The sequence below is a fragment of the Lepidochelys kempii genome, chromosome 8 (genome assembly GCF_965140265.1).
Source record: "Lepidochelys kempii isolate rLepKem1 chromosome 8, rLepKem1.hap2, whole genome shotgun sequence".
Taxonomy (NCBI): domain Eukaryota; kingdom Metazoa; phylum Chordata; order Testudines; family Cheloniidae; genus Lepidochelys; species Lepidochelys kempii.
The window spans coordinates 88,769,496-88,791,422 of record NC_133263.1 but is presented as its reverse complement, the minus strand read 5'-3'; the positions used below and the strand labels follow the sequence as shown (position 1 = coordinate 88,791,422).

The following is a 21,927-nucleotide window of genomic DNA, read 5'->3' as shown; positions in this document are numbered from 1 at the left end:
AACACTTTGCCAGTCTTTAGGCTGGTAAGCTCCTTGGGAGGAGGGACTGTCACTTGCTATCTCTTACAGTGCCTACCACAATGGGGCCCTGGTCTTGGTCAGAGCCTCTAGGTACTGTTGATAATCAAAATGCCTTGGTTTGGCTTTGTGGTTAATACAAATTTATTTGCTTTTGTAGAAAACATGGTGTCCTTTGACCATAGATAAATTCAGGGGGAAACAGGCTGTATGATCTACCTATTACCTGTTTATAAGGGCTGTAGACAGCAACAGCAAATTAGAATGACAGACTTTTCCAAAGTACTGTACATAATACAGTGTCCCCCTTTCTAAGATTATTCCTAATGCCAGCCTTTTGGACCCGTGGCACATATGCTCTAACTTAGAAAGTTTGTGTGACAGCCCACCATTACTTCTGGTGGTGACATTATACCCACTATTGAACAGTGCTGAAGCCTGCCTAGGTGGACCTGAATGGAAGATATGACTATTACTTAGACCTCAGCTACACTTAACAATTAGATCAACCTAGCTATGTCACTCAGGGCTGTGACAAATTCCGCACTCTGAGCATTGTAATTAGGTTGACCTAGCCCTTGGTGTAGACTCTGCTAGGTCAATGGAAGAATTTTTCTGTCAACCAAGCTACTGCTTCTCAGGTCTTGTCTATACATAAATCCCTACAGTGCACTGCTGCAGCTGCGCTGTGTTAGAGCTTCAGGGAAGATACTACCTACACTAACCGGAGAGGTTCTTCCATTGGGGTGGGTACTTCACTCCCCGAAAGGTGGTAGCTAGATTGACAGGAGAATTCTCCCGTCAACCTAGCACTGTCTACACCAGGGATTAGGTTGGTTTAACTGTGTCACTCAGGAGTATAGATTTTTCACACCCCAAGTGACATACCAACCTAATTTCCTCATATAACCAGGCCTAAGAGAGACGGATTAATTAAATCCACAGAAAACCCCTTCTGTTGATGTAGGAAGTGTCTACAGTATGGTGCTACAGTGGCACAGCTGCATCACCATAGCTGTGCCACTGTAGCAGCTGCAATGTAGCCATATTCTCAGAAACTTCAGGGCAAACAGGCCGTATTGGGATTGGACAAATGTGGGATCTAGAGGTTTCCTCTGCTAGTTATATCCCATCCAACACTGTTACATAGAGCAGGAGATGGTGAACACAGGTTGTTAGAGGACCTCTTTGCTTCATCTTCGATGAGACTACTCACCTAGGTAAAGTTAACCTGTGAGTAGGGGCATGTCTACATTACAAACTTTTGTAAACAAGTTACGTCAGTCTAAAGCTGTCGCAGTTAGTATATTGCTTATGCTCATGCGTACTTGCTTCTTTGTGTCAGTGGTGCACATACTCACCAGGAGTGCGATGTAAAGTGTAGTGGTATCTCAGTGTGCAACTTGCCACCGCCAGAACACTGCTTTGGCAACACATGGCAGGGTAGAAATGAATAGTGCAGTGGTGACTGGGAATGCAGGGTCCAGTTCCCATCATGCAATTTTCTCCAGCCCATACATAATACCATCTCCATCCCATAATTTTTGCACCTGTTTTGAAAATCCCACAAACCAGCACAGGAAGTTTCACTGTCCACCATCTCTAACCAAAGCATGGAGCCCGCACAGCTCTGCTGCACTGGTGTCATGAGCACTGCAAGCACAGGATGCACGATCCTTGCAGAACCACAACAAGAACTGATTCAAGATTGTTGGTGGTGCTCACAGAGCAGCTGCAAAAGGTGGAGCACCACTTCTGGGCCCAAGAAACAAATGCAGGCTCGGGATGATGAGCAGTAGCTGCAGAACTTTCGGATGTTCAAAGCCACATTCCCGGGTCTATGTTCCAAGCTCACCCCAGCCTTGCAGCGCAGGGACACCAAAAATAAGAGCTGCCCTGATAGTGGAGAAGCAAGTGGCAATCGTACTGTGGAAACTTCCCATGTTGGATTGCTACTAGTCAGTGGGAAATCAGTTTGGAATTGGAAAATCTACTGTGGGGGCTGTTGTCATGCAAGTCTGCAGGGCCATTAATTGTCTCCTGCTACACAGCACTGAGACTCTCGGCAATGTGCAGGACATAATGGAGGGTTCCCAAAATGAGATGGAGCGAAAGACGGTGCACATATCTCTGTTTTTGCATCAGATCACCCACAGAGTATATCAACAGAGAGAGCTATTTTTCTATGGTTATGCGTGGGGGTCGCTTCACCAACAATGCTGGCTGGTCAGGGAACATGTATGACACAAGAATGCAGGACTGTTCAGAAAGCTACAAGCAGATTTCCCAACTGGCAGATTATCACTGCGAGGTTGAAATGCCAATAGTCATACTGGGGGACTTGGCCTACTCCTTACTTCCCTGGTTCATGAAGACATACACCGGCCACCTCGACAGCATCAAAGAAAGTTCACCTACTGACTCAGCAGGTGCAGAATGACAGTTGCTTTTGGTAGACTGAAGGGGCGCTGGTGTTAGTTTTTTTCACTGCGATCCATTCTTGTGAATAAACATCTCAATGGTTATAGCTGCTTGCTGTGTCCTGCATATTATCTGTGAAGCACAGGGGGAAAAGTTGCTGCTGAGTTGGAGAGAGAATGGCTGTCTGCTCAGTCTGAACAGCCAGACACAGGAGCTCTCTGACGAGCTCAACATGCAGCTATACAGCTCAGGGAGGCTTTGAGAGAGCACTTTAGCAGTGAGGCACAGTAATACGTTGTGGTTTACTGTGCTCTACCTGACCCTGCAGTTTGGGGGCCTGTCTGGAACTGTATGTTCTCGCTGTACATCTATGAATGTAACACTGACAATGCACCTATTAATGTTGTGGTGCTTGCTGTAAATTTAAGATTATTATACTGTGTTTGTCACTGGTCCTATGGGTTGTGTCACAGTGTACGATACCACTGCTTTCACTGCCACCAGGCATTATACAGACCTGTTGGAAAGTAATAAAGATTAATTATTTTCCAAACAAAAGAGTTAGAAGTAAGTACATTGAAACCTTAATAAATTTAGGAGAGAGCATAAAAAAGAGGAAGGAACATTCGTGTCCATTTTAGCTACACATACACCAACTGTGGCTCCCACAGGTCAGTTTGTGTGAAGCTGTGATTGTCCTTACTGTCTCACAGGATGGAATGGCAGGGTTAGGGATGCGGTCCCTGATGCCACATGGAATGCGGAGGGGGGGGGGCATATAAGGAGCTTCTTTGCTACAATTCTTCATGGACTGCAAAGGGAGGCGAGCCTGGCATTGTTGAACCTATAGGTCTACAAAGGTTGCAGCATCTGTGTTTGCTGACAGAGAAGCCCGATTATGTCCTAGTGCATCTCCCTCTGCTTTTCCTGATAGGCCTCCTGGACCTTTCTGCTGTCAGCTCTTTCCCGCTCTCTACAATCTGCAATATTCATCTTCCAAGCCCTCTGTTCATGGTCTGATGCAGCAGTGGCTTGCAGGATTTCGCAGAACATGTCATAGAATCCTCTTTTTTTCTCCTCCTTATCTAGCTCAAGCATTACATGGGTTCAGAGGGGGAACTGCTCAAGGCTAAAATGGCCATACCTACAAATAAAACATAGCATTACCATTGTCAGTATTGTCATAACAGAAATCAAAAATTAAAATTCATAACTGTCTTCCCTTGTTCCTCATAAGTTTTAAACAAGACTTGCTCATGACACTTCTGCTTCGCAGTGACTGTGCATAGTGCCACTCACAGCACCACCTATAGTGAGTAAAGCCTGTCAGGGGTGAGGGAAATGAGGAGGGAATTGTTCGGTTGCATGAAACTATATGGGAGTGTCAGGCAATGGCACTGAATACTGGCACCATTTTCCACAGTTGGTGGTGATTTTAGCTGATATCTCCTGACTCGGGGAATAAAGGCACAGAGAGAACGGTTGCTGTTGGTGACCAGAAGCTACCTGGGGCCCGTATGTTGCTAGCCTGTTTACTGCAATGGTACCTGATGACGTTATCTCTGACTGGCATGGGTAAGTATCCTACCACGGAGAAAGAAATAAGGCTACTATCCCTAGAAACCTTTGGGAGAGGATTGCAGAGTACCTCCATGGAAGTTTCATCAAAATCTCTCAGACGGATTGAAGGGACATTCTTGTGCACATAAACAAACTACTCCGCAAGGGCCCCTGACTAACTCCTGAGAGGAATGAAAAGCAGTTAACAACTTTAACTCTCTTTATTGTACCTTTTCTAGTACGAGTAAATTAATGAAAAGTTGATAGCTGTATCCTGCTAAGTTGGGGGTACCAGCACTGTAATGGGAATGAATTTACACACATATCCAAGGTTCCTTCCCCTGCATCAGGCTCACCGATGCTCAAATGATCGGACTGTGATGGAGTCTCAAACATGTCCTGGCTTGCGGCACAGCTGGACACAGCCCTTCGCCCCACCCCGGTCACATGTCTCCCATCCTCCTTCTCTTCCTCCACCTCCACCTTGTTGTTCACTTGGAAGTATTCATAGTGGTGTGCTGGGGTGTGGGATCTCCCTCAAGTATGGCGTGCAGCTCTTTGCGAAAACCGCAGATGTGCAGCTTGGCACCAGACCGATTATGATTTTCCCTAGCTTTATGATATGCTTAATGTAGTTTCTTTGCTTTCACACAGCACTGGGCTGATCCCTGTCATACCCATTCTCCTGCATTCTCCATACAATCTCTCATAGATGTCCATGTTTCTATGGCTGGTCCATAGCTGTGCTTACACAGTCTCTTCTTTCCGCAGGCAGAGGAGATCTAATATCTCTTGCCTGTTTCAGCCCAGAGTGTGTCTGATGCATGTAGCCGGCATGGTCAGCTGGGCAGTTGCGCATAATAGTGGAGAGCTGCTAGAGGTGTGCTCACCAAGATGCACAATCAGGAAAAGGCATTTCAAAAATTCACAGGGTTTTAAGGCAGGGCGGGGCTTGCAGTTTCCATGATCCCTGGGCAGGGGAGTTAAAAATTGTGACCAGGGAAGTCAGTGTCAGGCATTGTGAGACAGTTGCTGGAGGACTGTTAGAGTCGACATAGGTAACACAGTGTCTACACTTGTGCTGCATTGATCTGACTATATCGACCAGTGCTGCTCTGGGAGGTGGTGTAACTGTGTCGGCATAATGAAACACTCATGTTTGTACATAGAATATCAGGGTTGGAAGGGACCTCAGGAGGTCATCTAGTCCAACCCCCTGCTCAAAGCAGGATCAATCCCCAATTTTTGCCCCAGATCCCTAAATGGCCCCCTCAAAGATTGAGCTTACAACCCTGGGTTTAGCAGACTAATGCTCAAACCACTGAGCTATCCCTCCCACCAAGTAGGTCAATGCAAGGCAGTTTATGTTGATCTAAATTTGTAGTGCAGCTTAGGTCTAAATGTTTGTGGGATTAAGGCCTAAATTTGCACCACTGCTTAATCTATTTGAAAAAAAAAAATGCCAATGACCAGATACAAGTGATATAGGGAATCTAGAATAAACAGAACTAATATTCATAGAAAATGTGAGTGTACTTTTTAGTGTGGTTATATTTAATTTATATTTGTTTCTGTTTTAAGCCAATTAGTTATGTTGTACCTCACATAAGGTCTTATCTTTCATTTGTACTGGTTAATATAATCTTTTGCCAGTCTACAGAAAACATCACTGACTTCTGCTGAGGTATTATCAGGGCAATCAGGCTTGGCAGCCCTAATTGGCATTTATAGTACATGCATGAACCAGCTCACAAAGCAAACGTTCCTTACAGTGCTAATAAGCTCCCCAACAGACTGTCACAGATCCTATACTCAGAATATTGGTAAAATTTGAATTGTGATTTTGAGTCTGACATCTATGTAGACATTTAAAAAAAATTGATTGTCCTAAATTAAAGCAAGTTATTATGCTTCTATTGTCCTTTGTCTTAATTAATTACAAAAGTAAACAAAGCTTAGTTGTTGCAATTTAAGACAGATGCACATCCTTTTAACTTGTGCCCGGTGAGACCCTATTTACTGGAGCCTTACACCAGGGAGGGGAGACCACTCTCACCCTTTATCTGTTTTAGCTGTTTAGATGGTAAATTCTTTGGATAATGGACTGTCTCTTACTACATGTTTGTACAGTGCCTAGCACAGTGATGCCTCAGTCAAGATTGGTGTCCATAGGCACTACACAGTGCTGCCAGTTGTTATGATTGTATCACAGGTATTATGATACTTTACTTATAGCCCCAGCTCCTGGAGTCATGTTATTACATGAGACTCTCAGCTTTGGTTTTTCCTTTTTGTAAAGCAAGTTTCTGGTTCTCATGGTTGTAGAAAAGACTTAAAAACATGAAATGAGCGCATCTTAAAGACAGAGAAATGGAAGGCAAAAAAAAAGTCCCTAAATCCTAAATATATATATTTTTAATCTAATTTTTAAGCTGATTGCATGATTGTTTGGGACCTGTCTCATGATTTTTGAATACTTGATGTTGGCAGTACTGATACTGTAAATAATAATTTGCTGGTGATTTAGACGAGCGCGAACCCTGTTTGTTGGTTGGTGATTTGCATTGGGGGTGTACCTGTGCTGGTGATTTGCGTGTGAGGTGAATGTGTGCTATTGATTTCACTGGGAAGGGAGAGGGGGAAGAGGACGTATGTGTGCAGGTGATTTACATTGCTTTGGGGAACGTGAGTACTGTATGTCCTGGTGTCTTGATTTGCACGGGGTGGGGTGGGATGGGATGTATACGGGCTGGTGATCTCCAGGGAAGGGAGAGTACGTATGCTGGTTATTCAAGTGATCCCTGTTTGTAGGTGACTGATACCACCATTTGCGAGCGCAGCAGAGGGATCTGCTCTTTTGCTAGACTCGTGAGTGACACTGGAGGGGGACGGGGAGGGGTGGTGCTATCTAGTGACATGGGGGTGGGGGTCCGGCACCATATGCCAGCCGGGGCTGCCCTCGCACGCTGGAGCCTAGACCTAAGACGAGCGGCAAGCCCTGAAGGCCGAGGGGCTCTGACGGCCAGGGGCCTGCACCGCTGGGGGCGGGAAGAAGGATTTCCCTGTTTGCTGGTGAGTAGAACCTGATAAGGCGGGGCTTTCTGTTCTCTACGTTCCATCCGTCAGCTGTGTACTGTACGTCTTGGGAGCGCGCGTTCCGGTGTCGGGGGCGCGCACGGGCCCGGCCTGAAGCGTGCACTGGGTGTTGTCGGGGGCGCGCCCGCCGCCTGTACGCAGTGACGTTAGTGTCTTTGCCCCCCGGCGGCTCCCCGCCCAGCCGCCGCACAGACCGTGACCCGCCGCCGCCGGTGCCGCTTCCTCCGCCGCGGCGGCGATGTGACCCTCCCCACTCCCTGTCCCGCCCGCTCAGTGAACATGGCGGAGGTAAGAGCCCGGCTCTGGGGCGGGGGCTGGCCGGGAACTTGTTGCGCGGCGCTGCGGCCGGGAGGAGCTTCCCACAAGTTAGTTACCTGGGAGGGGAGGCCGCCCTGTAGCTCTTTCACGGGCCCCTGCCCCGGGACAGGGGCCCCGCCCCTGGTGGCGGGGGGTCCTACGCCGGGACAGGGGGGTTGTGCTGCGTGAGTTTAGGGACGCGCCCCTTGCTGCCCCGGGGCCCGGAGCCATACCCTGAGGCGGGGACGGGGGCGCCTCCCCTATGGGGGGGCCGCCACGGGGGGGCCGCGGCCGCCATGGGAGGTCTTGGGAGAAGGGGTGCGTGGCCCGCCTCGCGGGGGGGCGCGCTACCATTAGGGGAGGTGAGGAGGCAGCCAGCAAGTCCTGGGGTGGGCAGGCTGGGTGGGGGGTGCTACTCCTATGGCAGGAGTGGAGGCAGCCCGCCTGGGTTTAGGTGGCCTAGTCCTATGGCGTGGGTGCTCCTGCAGTGTGTGCCTGCTTTTCCTGGTGGGGAAGGAAGGAAGAGCTCCCCCTTACTCTGGGGTCTCCGAGTGGGGAGAATGGGGAAGAGCTATCTATAGTAACTCCTCACTTAACGTTGTAGTTCTGTTCCTGAAAAATGCTACTTTAAGCAAAACGATGTTAAACTAATCCAATTTCCTCATAAGAATTAATGCAAATGGGGGGGACGGGACGAGGGTTAGGTTCAAGGGAATTTTTTTTCATCAGGCAAAAGACATTATATACATATACAATATAAGTTTTAAATAATTTTAAACAAACAGTTTAATACTGTACTCCCCAATTATGATTGTGGAGCTTGGTTGAGACAGGGGCATAGCGGGGTCGGGGCACAGGGGCTTTTCCTGCTCCAGCTGAGGAGTGGGGTTGGGATTTGGGGTCTTGCCCCATTCTGCCCGCCTGGCCCTCCAGCAGGGTCCAGGGCTTACCCACTCCCCAGCTGGAATGCCGGGTGGGCGGAGTGGGGTGAGTCAAACCTCCTTATAATGGAACATTGCACGACTTTAAACAAGCATGTTCTCGAGTAGGTCAGCAACCTAATAATGAAACTGTGTTAACCGGGACAACTTTAAGTGAGGAGTTACTGTATAGTTCTTCTGTTTTGTGGGTCATGTGTGATGTGGTGTAAAAAAGGCTTACTTGAGGTTTGTGTGGCAGGGATTTGCTTCTTCTGATGAGATACAGAAGGACAATGTTTTACCCTTCTTGGGGAATTGCTGATTTCATGTTATGGATAGAGGGAGTAGAAATGTTGCTGAGGTTTTCTTTGACTTGGAATTGGAAGTTTCAACTAGTATGGTGGTAGAACCATTTCAGTGAATGATATTGGAAATGTTCATTGGCAATTCATACAGTAAAACCCTTCTGTAGAGGGAGAGTGTCTTTAGAAACAATTGTCTTTTCAAAACTCAGGGAGCCCATTCTGTCTTTAGAGTAAAGACTATTTATCAGTTCTGTTGTTGTTTTTTTAAACTATGGGTTATGAAACCTCCTTTTTCATCCCTCCTCTTGTTTTGACGTGGGGAGAGTTTTCTTTTTTCAATGTGTATTCCTTCCCCCCACCCCTCCTCTGTGAAGATTCTGATTTGGCATTCAGGCCCCTTCCTGCAGCAGAAGTCTGTGCTGTAAGGTGCTCAATATGTTTATGATATCCTCAGTGTCACCACAGTTGGGAAATAAACACCTTCATTTTTTCTCTCAATACCTTGAGGGTCGATGAGAGTCACAGATCTTCTCCCTCAGTATTTTCATAACCTGCAAGAAATTCAAGTATGTAACTCCCCTCTCCTCTCTCATCTTCAAGGCCACAGAGATGTAGGGACACTTGATGTTTTGGACATGTTTGGGATCTATGTGTGTTAAAGTCTCACTAATTGCTTGCATATTTTGTCAATTAAATACTGGTGTTAGTTCTGAAATCTTTTGCATACTACACTGGTGTGAACTGAAGTATTTACCATGTTGTTGCAGGAGCCAGTAACTGGTACTTTCTGCATTACTTTCCAAAGTTATTTTCTATACCAGAGGTAGGCAACTATGGCACGCAAGCTGATTTTCAGTGGCGCGCTCACTGCCCGGGTCCTGGCCACCGGTCCAGGGGGCTCTGCATTTTAGTTTAATTTTAAATGAAGTTTCTTAAACATTTTAAAAACCTTATTTGCTTTACAACAATAGTTTAGTTATATATTACAGACTTTATAGTAAGAGACCTTCTAAAAATATTAAAATGTGTTACTGGCACGCGAAACCTTAAATTAGAGTGAACAAATGAAGACACGGAACACCACTTCTGAAAGGTTGCCGACCCCTGTTCTGTACTGTATTTTCCACATGTATTCGCATTGTAACAGATGATACGATTCTCAGTGCTATGGGACTTCTGCTGCAGAGTGCATATAGATAGAGCTGTAGAAAGCCATCTTGGTGTAGCTGGTGAAACATGAATTTTTTTTTAAAATTTCATATTAATGTGCCTTGTTCTGGAGGTATACTTATATTCTGTTGAACTTGATATTTTGCTAATGGATACAAGAAAAGTTGTTCAGAGGCCACCGGAGAACTTCCCAGAGCTTTATTTTAAAACTTTGATGTTACTAGGAATGTGGACTTAGATGGAGATCCTCATCCCCACTCTAACCATTTGATGCCATGTTAAATTTCTAGAGCAGCATAAAGGGGCTCCAGAAGCCCTGGATCAGGCTGTAGAAGGATTTCTGTGGTACAGGAACTGAGGAAGATGCTGCTATAATGCTGTCTTTGTAGGTGATGGTAACAGGTGTACTGGGTGCAAGACTGGAGGGTTATAGGGTTGGGAAGCACTCGAGCTGAAAGGGCAATTTTTACACTTCTGGGAGAATGTCATTTCAGATTCTGAACTGTGTAGGAACGGTATTGAAAGATTTTCTTTGCCTTCAGATTGGAAGTTTAGACTAAATTTGACTAAATGGGGTCATCTCAAGCAGCACTGTGGAGAAAGGTTGCCAATAACTTAGGCCCTGAGGGCTGTCTAAATTACACCAGGGGCCAGGAAAAAGCTGAGGATCAGAAGGGCTCAAAGATGTCTTAAAACTACATTATCCCTCTCTTCCCCAGGCTGTGAATTCAGCGCTGACCCTCCTAGGGGCAGTCCAGTCTCACCCTAAAGATATGTCTGCACTGCAGTGGGGAATGCGCTTTCCAGAGGGGATAGACAGATGTACTAGCTCTGCTTGAGCTAGTATGCCACAAATAGCTGTGTAGCCAGTACAGCACAGGTAGTAACTCATATGTGTACCTGGGGTGTCCGGGTGGGTTTGTATCGGGGGCTAGCCCACACTGCTGCCTGGGCTACCCGAGGCTATGCTGCTGTGTTTTGCACCCTAGCTCATGCTGAGCTAGTGCATTTCTGTCTATGCGCTCTGAGAAGCAAGCTTCCAGCTGCAGTGTAGATATACTTTAAGTGAGGAAGTATCATAAACTGTTGTGCTTGAGACAAACAGCTAGCTTTTTAAGACCAAAATTATAGACTTAAAATGTTGAACAAATATAATATAATATGAAAAGACTTTGTGGATTATTTTTAATTTAATGGAATGTTGGGCTTGAAACAGTTTCTGTTGACGGGAACGCAAACGCCATTATGCTAGTAAATGGGACTAGAAAATGAAACTGATTTTTATCTGCAAAAGTGAAACTATTTTTTTCGAAGTTAATACTGGTTTGAATGTTCCTTTTTTAAGTATCCATTTTTTTTCTTTTATCCATTTACACTTAGGCTTTAGTTACTAATGACTACATTTATTTATTTATTTATTTTATTTAATTTATGGGCATTTCTGTGGTATCGGAGCACCTGACAAATTTCAGTGAATTTAGCCTTCCAGCTTTCTTTGAGATAGAGAAGTAGTATTAACTCTAAGAGCAGTAGGTTTAAAGAAACATTTGGCTTATACAGTAGAACCTCAGAGTTACAAATATCTCGGGCATGGAGGTTGTTTATAACTCTCTGAAATGTTCGTAACTCTGAACAAAACATTGTTCTTTCAAGAGTTTATAGCTGAACATTCATTTAACTCAGCTTTAAAACTTATTTCTTTAGTAGTATAACAGTACTGTGCTGTTTTTTTGGGGGGGGGGTCCTCTGCTGCCTGATTGTGTACTTCCAGTTCCAATTGAGGTGAGTGTGTTTGATTGGTCAGTTCATAACTCAGGTGTTCGTTACTCTGAAGTTGTACTGTACATTCATTCAGTAATGGTATACATGCAATTTAATTCACTCTTTCCCTGATTATAAGCTTTTGAAGAGAAATTAATACCCCTTTGTGGTTCTGCATTTTTAATATGGGGAAAGGGGTTGATACTCGCTGGAAGGGGACAGTCTCACTGTTAACATTATATATAGAGTTTTACAAAAGCTTTTATTTTGATTGGGTATCCACATTTTAAGTATTTAAGGTTCAAAAATAGGTATGCAGTTGTTAATCAGAATTCTAGTTTAGTACAAAGGCTGTGGAGAAAGTGATGCAATTGTGTCTAAGTGTAATTATGTATGTGCAGTTTCTTTAGTTAAAAAAGAACATAAGTCAGCCCATATCAAATACCACAGCTTTTAAGACAGTAAGCTTTCTTATTGACACCCCCACTCCCCCGCCAATCTTTGTCATTAATGGTGCTATGAGAACCTTCACCTTTGCAGCACTTGGCATCTGGAACTGCCTTCCTATATGTGTTTCCCATCTAATTTAAGTCTCAGTTGAATACATGCATTTCTCCCTGATTATGCCACCTAATTCTGTATAATGTAATTCTGTGAAGCATTTTGTCTTCCATGGGGGGGAGAGGGTTCTAATTAACAGTAACGCAATATGCTATATGAAAGATAGTAGTATTGTCACTTGTTTTTTTTACAATCATATCACCTCTGGTTATGAGCTCTTCGGATTTCACAAGTTGAGGAGGGATGGGCCTGAACAGTATGAAGGTGGGAGACTTCCAAGGAATCACAGGATGCTACAGGAAACTTCAGTCAAGTCAGTCTTCAAGTAAAAACAAAATTAATTACTCAGCATGGTTTTCTGGGATATTGTGCTGTTGAAGGCTTGTGCTTCAGATGAAACATAAAGCAGAGATTCTGACCAACTGTGATCATCAAATTCTTCATCACGCTTTTACAAAAGTGAGGTGTCTTGACCAAGTGTTGGTAATTAGTTTCTGCCTATCTAAATTCCTAAGTAGTTGCAACCCCAGATTGGTTTGTTCAGTATGAATTTGTGCCCATTAACTTATCTTGGAAAACTTACAATAAATATAACACAGCATTTTAAAATTTGATAACTGATAAACTGAACAAAATCTTACCTAACCCTTTCCTCAGAAAAAGTCTAAGTAAATGGATAGTCTTTGAAAGTTGTCAAAGTTGGGCTGTAACTGGTGAAAAGAAATTGTGTAATCAAGGGTCCTCTACTGAGAATGCACTGCATCCAGCCCCTGACATACAAGCTCAAGTACCCCAACTGACCTCAGCTTTCTGGGAGAATCACAGAGGGAGAAGTGGTCTCTTAAATATCTGGTAACCAAATAACAAGCCTTCATAAACTGAGACAGACACCTTAAATTTCATCTGGAGGTGACAAAGAAGCCAAATCAGTCTCAAGCGTCAGAGTAGTGTGTGTAAAATTCTTCAGTGAGCATCCATTTTTTGTCTTAGTTGAAATTTCCGAGTGGAGTTCAGATGTCGACCCAAGTAGTAATCTTACACTAGCCTGGAAGTACAAATCCAGCAAATGTTCGACCTTCTTGCTAAACACAAGTGGGGATAAATGTTCTTGAACACTGCCATTACCTGAATATACAGAAATGCACAAGGGTTCTAACAAGACTCCAGTTTGTATATCCAAGTAACAAAAGGAAGTCACACCATGTTGAGCAAAGGGTATTGCCTACCATTTCAGCTGGTGGTTTCCTCCAAGTCACCAATTAAGTGTAAAAAGAAAAGGAGTACTTGTGGCACATTAGAGACTAACCAATTTATTTGAGCATAAGCTTTCGTGAGCTACAGCTCACTTCATCGGATGCATACCGTGGAAACTGCAGCAGACTTTATATACACACAGAGAATATGAAACAATACCTCCTCCCACCCCACTGTCCTGCTGGTAATAGCTTATCTAAAGTGATCATCAAGTTGGGCCATTTCCAGCACAAATCCAGGTTTTCTCACCCTCCACCCCCCCCCCCCCCCCCCCCCCACAAATTCACTCTCCTGCTGGTGATAGCCCATCCAAAGTGACAACTCTGTACACAATGTGCATGATAATCAAGTTGGGCCATTTCCTGCACAAATCCAGGTTAATCAAGGTGGGCCATTTCCAGCACAAATCCAGGTTTTCTCTCCCTCCCACCCCACTCTCCTGGTGGTAATAGCTTATCTATCCTCACTGCATTTTCCACTTTTATGCATCCAATGAAGTGAGCTGTAGCTCACGAAAGCTTATGCTCAAATTGGTTAGTCTCTATGGTGCCACAAGTCCTCCTTTTCTTTTTGCGAATACAGACTAACACGGCTGCTACTCTGAAACCTGTCAATTAAGTTGTGTTTAACTTCCTGCACTAAGTAGTTATGTAGTACTGCTGTAGTCTGTTAAATGGCTCCTGCATTCCATCTCTGAGGTGTCTGCAATTTAGTCATGGGTGAAGTAACTAAATAAATGGATGAAAAGCTGCATGAGCGTAAATGCTGTTTGTTTTACAAATGGAATTTGTCCAAGGTGGTGAGCCATGTGCTTTGTATGAGTTAAATTGTAATAGAAACAATTATAGTATATGATCTAGCTATACATTTAAAACTTTGATGTGCAACCTCTTTGATGTTCATATGTTTGGGTATTTACACACCTGGAATAAATCCATAAAACAGTGATTTTTATTCCATGACGAAGAATGAAATGATAAAGGAAAGTGTACTGTTTTGTTTTGTTTTTTCTTGCAAAATGACAGTAACTTCATTATCGTATGCAGTGTTGTTGTAGCTGTGTTGATCCAAGGATATGAGAGACAAGGTGGGTGAGGCAATACCTTTTATTGGAGCAACATCTGTTGGTGAGAGAGACAAGTTTTTGAGCTAACCATAGAGCTCTTCTTCAGATCTGGAAAACTTAGGGCTTGTCTACACTTACATTTTATAGCGCTCTAACTTGCTGTCTCGGGGGTGTTAAAAATCACCTCCCTGAGCGCAGCAAGGTTGAGCACTGTAAAGTGCTAATGTGGACAGGATCCAAGCGCTGGGAGCCACGCTCCGAGCTATTTCTCTTGTGGAGATGGATTACCAGGAGTGCTGGGAGAACTGTCTCCCAGCACTCACGCGTGAGCACACTCACGCTTCAAAGCGCTGCCACGGGAGCGCTCCCGCGGCAGCACTTTGAAGTTTCTAATGTAGACATAACCTTAGGGCTAGTCTACACTGGCAACACTAAAGCACTGCTACGGCAGCGCTTTAACATACCTCTTGTGTGGTTGTGGCACAGCACAAGAAAAAAAACCCACCTCAACGAGGGGTGCAGCTCCGAGCGCTGGGGGGGCACGGTTTACGCTGACACACTACAGCTCTGCAGCTTGCTGTGCTCAGGGGTATTTTTTCACACCCCTGAGCGAGAAGGTTGCAACACTGTTAATTGCCAGTGTAGACAAGCCCTTAGTGATCCAGCTAAATACTATATAGAACAGATTGTTTAGTGTAGGTAGTTAACAGGCCACTTTACCTTGAATGGTCCCTTGAAATGTGTTAACACCCCTCCAGTCATTAGGAGGAAAGGTGTGACTTGTTCTGTGGGGAGCTTGCTTCTGATGAGGTTGGGGGATTGTTTGAAGGCCAGAATAGGGGGTTCAGTAAAGATTTTTCAGTATGAGGTCCCATATCAGCATGGGGATGGGGTGCAGGGACACATGGGGAGGAGGGGTGGCTGATTGGTGGTGCAAGGACACAAGAGGACGGGCAATGTGCCTGACTGAATGAGAGAAACTAGGGGTCAGCCAGAATCTGTATGGTGAAGACTCCCTAACAATCTCTCCCTGCCCAAAAAACACCTGTTCCATACTTCTCCCACCCAACAGCCCTTTTGATTTGACACTCAGGCTCCTTCCCAGCAATCACTTCCCCCTCCCTCAGCTCTTCTGATGCCCCTAGTTTGGCTTCTCCTGCTCTCTTCAGTGAAGCTGAAACAAATAACTTGTTAGGGAAGTATTTTGTAATTTCAGCAACATTTTTCCTGCATTCCTGGAGTTGTATTTTAGTCTTTGGCTAAAAGATGCCTCAAATGAGCGCTGCACCTGTTTGTCAAATTTCAGGTTCCCATCATTAAAGCCTACATTTCTGCTCATCTTTACTATATTTGCAGCATTGACTGTGACAGAGCTGCGCACTTGACACTTGAATTTTTGTTCACAGTTTGTTATAGCTTTTACTGCTGTTACTTTAAGTATTCTGCTGTATGGTCATTTGCTGATGCATTGTTTGTTTCTGTGAGACAGACAACCCCTTCATCTGTTGTCACACAAGCACATGTTACTGCATTATTGTGTATATTGCTCCATGCATCAAGACTAGCATAGTAAGACATGGACAGCAGTCCATAAAAATGGGGCAAATAGAAATTTACTAATCAGTTGGTCCAGATAGTTCAGACATTTGCACATCATCTTCAGTCATTGCCTTCTGATGAGTATTTTTCATAATGTTGTTTCATTCTGACAACGAGGCCTTCCATCTGTTTGTTGCACTGTTTATGCTTGGTGCATGTTCCTTACTTTACACAGAGGTACAGGAATTTCTTGAAAATATTCCTAGGTAGGGTTGTTTTTACACTCAGGTGTTGAAATCAACACTGTAGAAGCTTCACTCTCAAGAATGTTGTCCCTTCTTCCCACAGGGTCCTATTTTGACAATATGTTGCTCCTTACTAGTTCCACACTTTGCTGCTTCTCCCTTGTTATGTAACTCCCCCGCCCTCATTCCCAGCCCCAGAAAAACAAAATAACAATCCAAGACTTCTACTCATGTAACCTGCATGTCTTTTGCACTGCAGTATCTTTTGTTTAGGAACAGAGAGGGAGGCAGTTGAGAAATTAATTTCTGTTTGTATCTCTGTCCATGTGCACATGCAGGGAGACAGATCAAGGCCATTTGCGTGAAGTACCTGCAATCATCCAGAAGCAAGGGCTGGTAGTTACTGGGCAGATAACTGCTCTTTTTCCCATGAGCTGGAGAGTAAGTTTCAATGATTAGTGGAATCACAAATATTCATAATTGGAGAACTGAGCCAATCAGAGCTCAGGTAAAGTGAAGCTATAAAATAGGAGTATGAGACCACCCATGTGTGCTCAGTGGATGAATCTGATGAGATGATATATGGTGTTTTCTGGAGTCAGAAACCAGGTTCCAACGCCTGCGATGACTTTGCCAGTCTCTTGTTCCCAGTAGCATGGTCCTAGGTCTCCCACAAGATCAAGCGCTTAATACAACGCACTACCTATTGTGCCATATTTATAAAGCTTGATATCAAAAGTTAGATGTTTTTCCCCTGATTCGTTCTTTATATAGAAAAGCAGCCTTTAACTCAGTTCTTTATAGATTTCAGAGGAACAGCCGTGTTAGTCTGTATTCGCAAAAAGAAAAGGAGTACTTGTGGCACCTTAGAGACTAACCAATTTATTTGAGCATGAGCTTTCGTGAGCTACAGCTCACTTCATCAGATGTTTACCGTGGAAACTGCAGCAGACTTTATATACACACAGAAATCATGAAACAATACCTCCTCCCACCCCACTGTCCTGCTGGTAATAGCTTATCTAAAGTGATCAACAGGTGGGCCATTTCCAGCACAAATCCAGGTTTTCTCACCCTCCACCCCCCCACACAAATTCACTCTCCTGCTGGTGCTAGCCCATCCAAAGTGACAACTCTTTACATAATCAAGTCGGGCTATTTCCTGCATAGATCAAGGTTTTCTCACATCCCCCCCACCCCCATACACACACAAACTCACTCTCCTGCTGGTAATAGCTCATCTAAACTGACCATTCTCCAGGTTTAAATCCAAGTTAAACCAGAACATCTGGAGGGGGGGGGTAGGAAAAAGCAAGAGGAAACAGGCTACCTTGCATAATGACTTAGCCACTCCCAGTCTCTATTTAAGCCTAAATTAATAGTATCCAATTTGCAAATGAATTCCAATTCAGCAGTTTCTCGCTGGAGTCTGGATTTGAAGTTTTTTTGTTTTAAGATAGCGACCTTCATGTCTGTGATTGCGTGACCAGAGAGATTGAAGTGTTCTCCGACTGGTTTATGAATGTTATAATTCTTGACATCTGATTTGTGTCCATTTATTCTTTTACGTAGAGACTGTCCAGTTTGACCAATGTACATGGCAGAGGGGCATTGCTGGCACATGATGGCATAGATCACATTGGTGGATGTGCAGGTGAACGAGCCTCTGATAGTGTGGCTGATGTTATTAGGCCCTGTGATGGTGTCCCCTGAATAGATATGTGGGCACAATTGGCAACGGGCTTTGTTGCAAGGATAAGTTCCTGGGTTAGTGGTTCTGTTGTGTGGTATGTGGTTGTTGGTGAGTATTTGCTTCAGGTTGCGGGGCTGTCTGTAGGCAAGGACTGGCCTGTCTCCCAAGACTTGTGAGAGTGTTGGGTCATCCTTTAGGATAGGTTGTAGATCCTTAATAATGCGTTGGAGGGGTTTTAGTTGGGGGCTGAAGGTGACGGCTAGTGGCGTTCTGTTATTTTCTTTGTTAGGCCTGTCCTGTAGTAGGTAACTTCTGGGAACTCTTCTGGCTCTATCAATCTGTTTCTTTACTTCTGCAGGTGGGTATTGTAGTTGTAAGAAAGCTTGACAGAGATCTTGTAGGTGTTTGTCTCTGTCTGAGGGGTTGGAGCAAATGCGGTTGTATCGCAGAGCTTGGCTGTGCCCCCAACTAAAACCCCTCCAACGCATTATTAAGGATCTACAACCTATCCTAAAGGATGACCCAACACTCTCACAAGTCTTGGGAGACAGGCCAGTCCTTGCCTACAGACAGCCCCGCAACCTGAAGCAAATACTCACCAACAACCACATACCACACAACAGAACCACTAACCCAGGAACTTATCCTTGCAACAAAGCCCGTTGCCAATTGTGCCCACATATCTATTCAGGGGACACCATCACAGGGCCTAATAACATCAGCCACACTATCAGAGGCTCGTTCACCTGCACATCCACCAATGTGATCTATGCCATCATGTGCCAGCAATGCCCCTCTGCCATGTACATTGGTCAAACTGGACAGTCTCTACGTAAAAGAATAAATGGACACAAATCAGATGTCAAGAATTATAACATTCATAAACCAGTCGGAGAACACTTCAATCTCTCTGGTCACGCAATCACAGACATGAAGGTCGCTATCTTAAAACAAAAAAACTTCAAATCCAGACTCCAGCGAGAAACTGCTGAATTGGAATTCATTTGCAAATTGGATACTATTAATTTAGGCTTAAATAGAGACTGGGAGTGGCTAAGTCATTATGCAAGGTAGCCTGTTTCCTCTTGCTTTTTCCTACCCCCCCCCTCCAGATGTTCTGGTTTAACTTGGATTTAAACCTGGAGAATGGTCAGTTTAGATGAGCTATTACCAGCAGGAGAGTGAGTTTGTGTGTGTATGGGGGTGGGGGGGATGTGAGAAAACCTTGATCTATGCAGGAAATAGCCCGACTTGATTATGTAAAGAGTTGTCACTTTGGATGGGCTAGCACCAGCAGGAGAGTGAATTTGTGTGGGGGGGTGGAGGGTGAGAAAACCTGGATTTGTGCTGGAAATGGCCCACCTGTTGATCACTTTAGATAAGCTATTACCAGCAGGACAGTGGGGTGGGAGGAGGTATTGTTTCATGATTTCTGTGTGTATATAAAGTCTGCTGCAGTTTCCACGGTAAACATCTGATGAAGTGAGCTGTAGCTCACGAAAGCTCATGCTCAAATAAATTGGTTAGTCTCTAAGGTGCCACAAGTACTCCTGTTCTTTATAGAGACTCTCATGGATTCAGCATACTTTTTTTATTGTTAAAGAGATTATACATTTAGGCCTTAATATATTTTGTATTAAATTCAGATTTCATTTTAAACAGGTTCATTTTTTAAAAGAGAAACTTGTAATTTAAATAAAAAATCCTATTTAAAATCCATTTTTGGAGTGTGGGTTTTTTAACATTGATTTTTATCCACCCTGTGAGTGAGCATTCCACAAACAGGGCACTTTTAAGGGCTTAGTCTACCCATTTGGCACAATGCAAAGTCATGAATCTAGTCAAGGCAAGGGCAAAATAACGTTTTTGGGTTTCTTACAGCAAGATCTTAATTTGGGCCTAAAAGTTCAGACTCTAAAAATCCAAGCAACAGCTGTTTTCTGCTTGCTATCTCTACCATGCTGCTGTAGAGTTTCATCTCACTCAGGCATAATATTTCTCAAAGCTGCCTTGCTTCTCAACCCTTTGCCAATAAAGAAAAATCCTTTTTGGGACCTAAACCTTGTATTAAATGCGCAGACTAAGCATCCCTTGTCAGAAATGCCCTTATTTTTTGTCTTCAGCACACACAGAGATTTTGCTGAAATGGAAAGGAGCTAAAGATGGGTAGGTATTGTGTAACTTTATAGTTTGGAGTGTTTGATCTGTAGTCAGTGCATGTTCTCTCATGGCTTATTGCTTTGGTTCCATGGCTTGTGAGGCATGGCATGCTGTAGTGTAGATCTGCAGAGATGATTTTTGGAGAACATAAGTTGATTATTGGTAGCTGGACTTTTCTTTATTTATCCCCTCTTTTACCTTCAAGCAGTGAAACATTCTTCTGTTGCAGTTCACAATGCTTTTAAGCAACACCACAGAATTTAAGAAACTGGCTAGTTTCTTTGCTTCTGAGAATACCCGAGGTAGCCTCAATTAAGCTGAGCTGTTTATTATAAATTATACTTTGCTGCTACCTGCATTAGCCAGAGTTCCCACTACATATGCCCATTTCAGATTTATACCACAGGCTCTCTTCAGTAGTTCTTCTGTGAAATTTATCCTTGAAAATGAGGCTTTTATTTGGAATTTTCTTAATAGTTTTTCCCCTCCTCTCATGTTCCTCTCATTTGCATGGACTAAAATGTAATTCTGTTTACTCATTTCTTCAAGCATCGTTGACCAAGCTAAAATAAGCAGTTTGAATTTCTTACTATGTCGGAATACTGCAGCAGGTACACAGGGGACTCATTAATTAACAATAATTGATGGACCAGTTGTGTATTGCTCAGTTTTGCAAATTTAAAGTAGGTAAACATTAAAAGCAATATTGTGCATTGAATTTTGTAAAAGTAATGTTTGTCAACAGGAAACCTCTTTCAGTACTGTGTTAAGTCCTTGCTGAAAAGTGATGGGAGAACACTGTTCCAGCCAGTTAAATTATCTAACTGAAAATTAGTGAGATTCTGCTCTGTTTTATGTGACGCAGGCATCTTTTTAAAACCTCCTTCCCAAACAGTGCACTATGGATGATCAGTGGCAATCTATTGCTTAATTTGGATATTAGTAGATTACTAATTTAATTGTCATCTATATGTGAAACATTTCAAGTATAAAGATATAATTAGGCAGGCCAAAAAAAGTGAAGAGTAACTAGCAAAATACACACAAACTAACAGCAAAAAATTAAGTACAGCAGAAGCAGGAAGCCTGCCAAACAGTCAGTGGGATTACTGGACAATTGAGGTGCTAAAAAGCACTCAAAGAGACACGACTGTTGCAGAGAAGCTAAATGAATTCTGTGCAGTGGTCTTCACTGCATTGGCTCAGATGTGGGAATCACCCTCAGATCCTTTCTCTTTTAGGTGATGGATCTGAGGAACTGTCTCAGATTGAGGTGTTAGTAAAGGAGGTTTTTGCAAAGATTGATAAATTAAACAGTAATAAGTCATCTGGACCAGATGGTGTTCTGAAGGAACTCAGATATGAAATTGCAGAACTACTAACTGTGATAGGTAACCTATCACTTAAATTAGACTCTGCACCAGGTGACTGTAGGGTACCTAATGTAATACCGACTTTTAAAAAAGGCCCCAGAGGCAATCCTGGCTATTACAAGCGAGTAAGCCTAACTTAAGCACCATAGATGAACACAACATGTTGGGGAAGAGTCAAAAGGGCTTTTTAAAAGGGAAATCATGCCTCACCAATCTAGTAGAATTCTTTGAGGGGAGTGGATAATAAGCATGTGGATAAGGGTGATCCAGTTGGTATAGTGTACTTGAACTTTCAGAAAGTCTTTCACAAGGTCCCTCACCAAATGCTCTTAAGCAAAGTAAGCATACATGAAATAAGAGGATAGGGTCCTCTCATAGATCAATAACTAGTTAAAAGATAGGAATAAATGGGGGGAGGGATAGCTCAATGGTTTGAGCTTTGGCCTGCTAAACCCAGGGTTGTGAGTTCAATCCTTGAGGGGGCCATT

At 43.8% G+C, this 21,927-nt stretch overlaps 1 protein-coding gene across 9 annotated transcripts in view; it reads left to right on the top strand.

Annotated features, from left to right (window-relative positions):
- MIER1 (MIER1 transcriptional regulator) overlaps positions 1 to 21,927 on the top strand; it is a 65,155-nt gene that overhangs the window by 2,240 nt on the left and 40,988 nt on the right. For 2 of the 9 annotated variants that reach the window (XM_073357411.1, XM_073357409.1), the window contains exons 1-2: positions 12,281 to 12,434; positions 16,552 to 16,654. The exons of 2 other annotated variants lie outside the window; for them this stretch is intronic. In XM_073357411.1, the coding sequence (XP_073213512.1) occupies positions 12,400 to 12,434; positions 16,552 to 16,654 (138 nt within the window). In that variant the 5' untranslated portion in view covers positions 12,281 to 12,399. Of the gene's footprint in view, positions 1 to 7,218; positions 7,384 to 12,278; positions 12,435 to 16,551; positions 16,655 to 21,927 lie in introns of those variants that run through there. 5 more of the 9 variants (XM_073357414.1, XM_073357412.1, XM_073357415.1 and 2 more) reach the window with 4 other exon arrangements.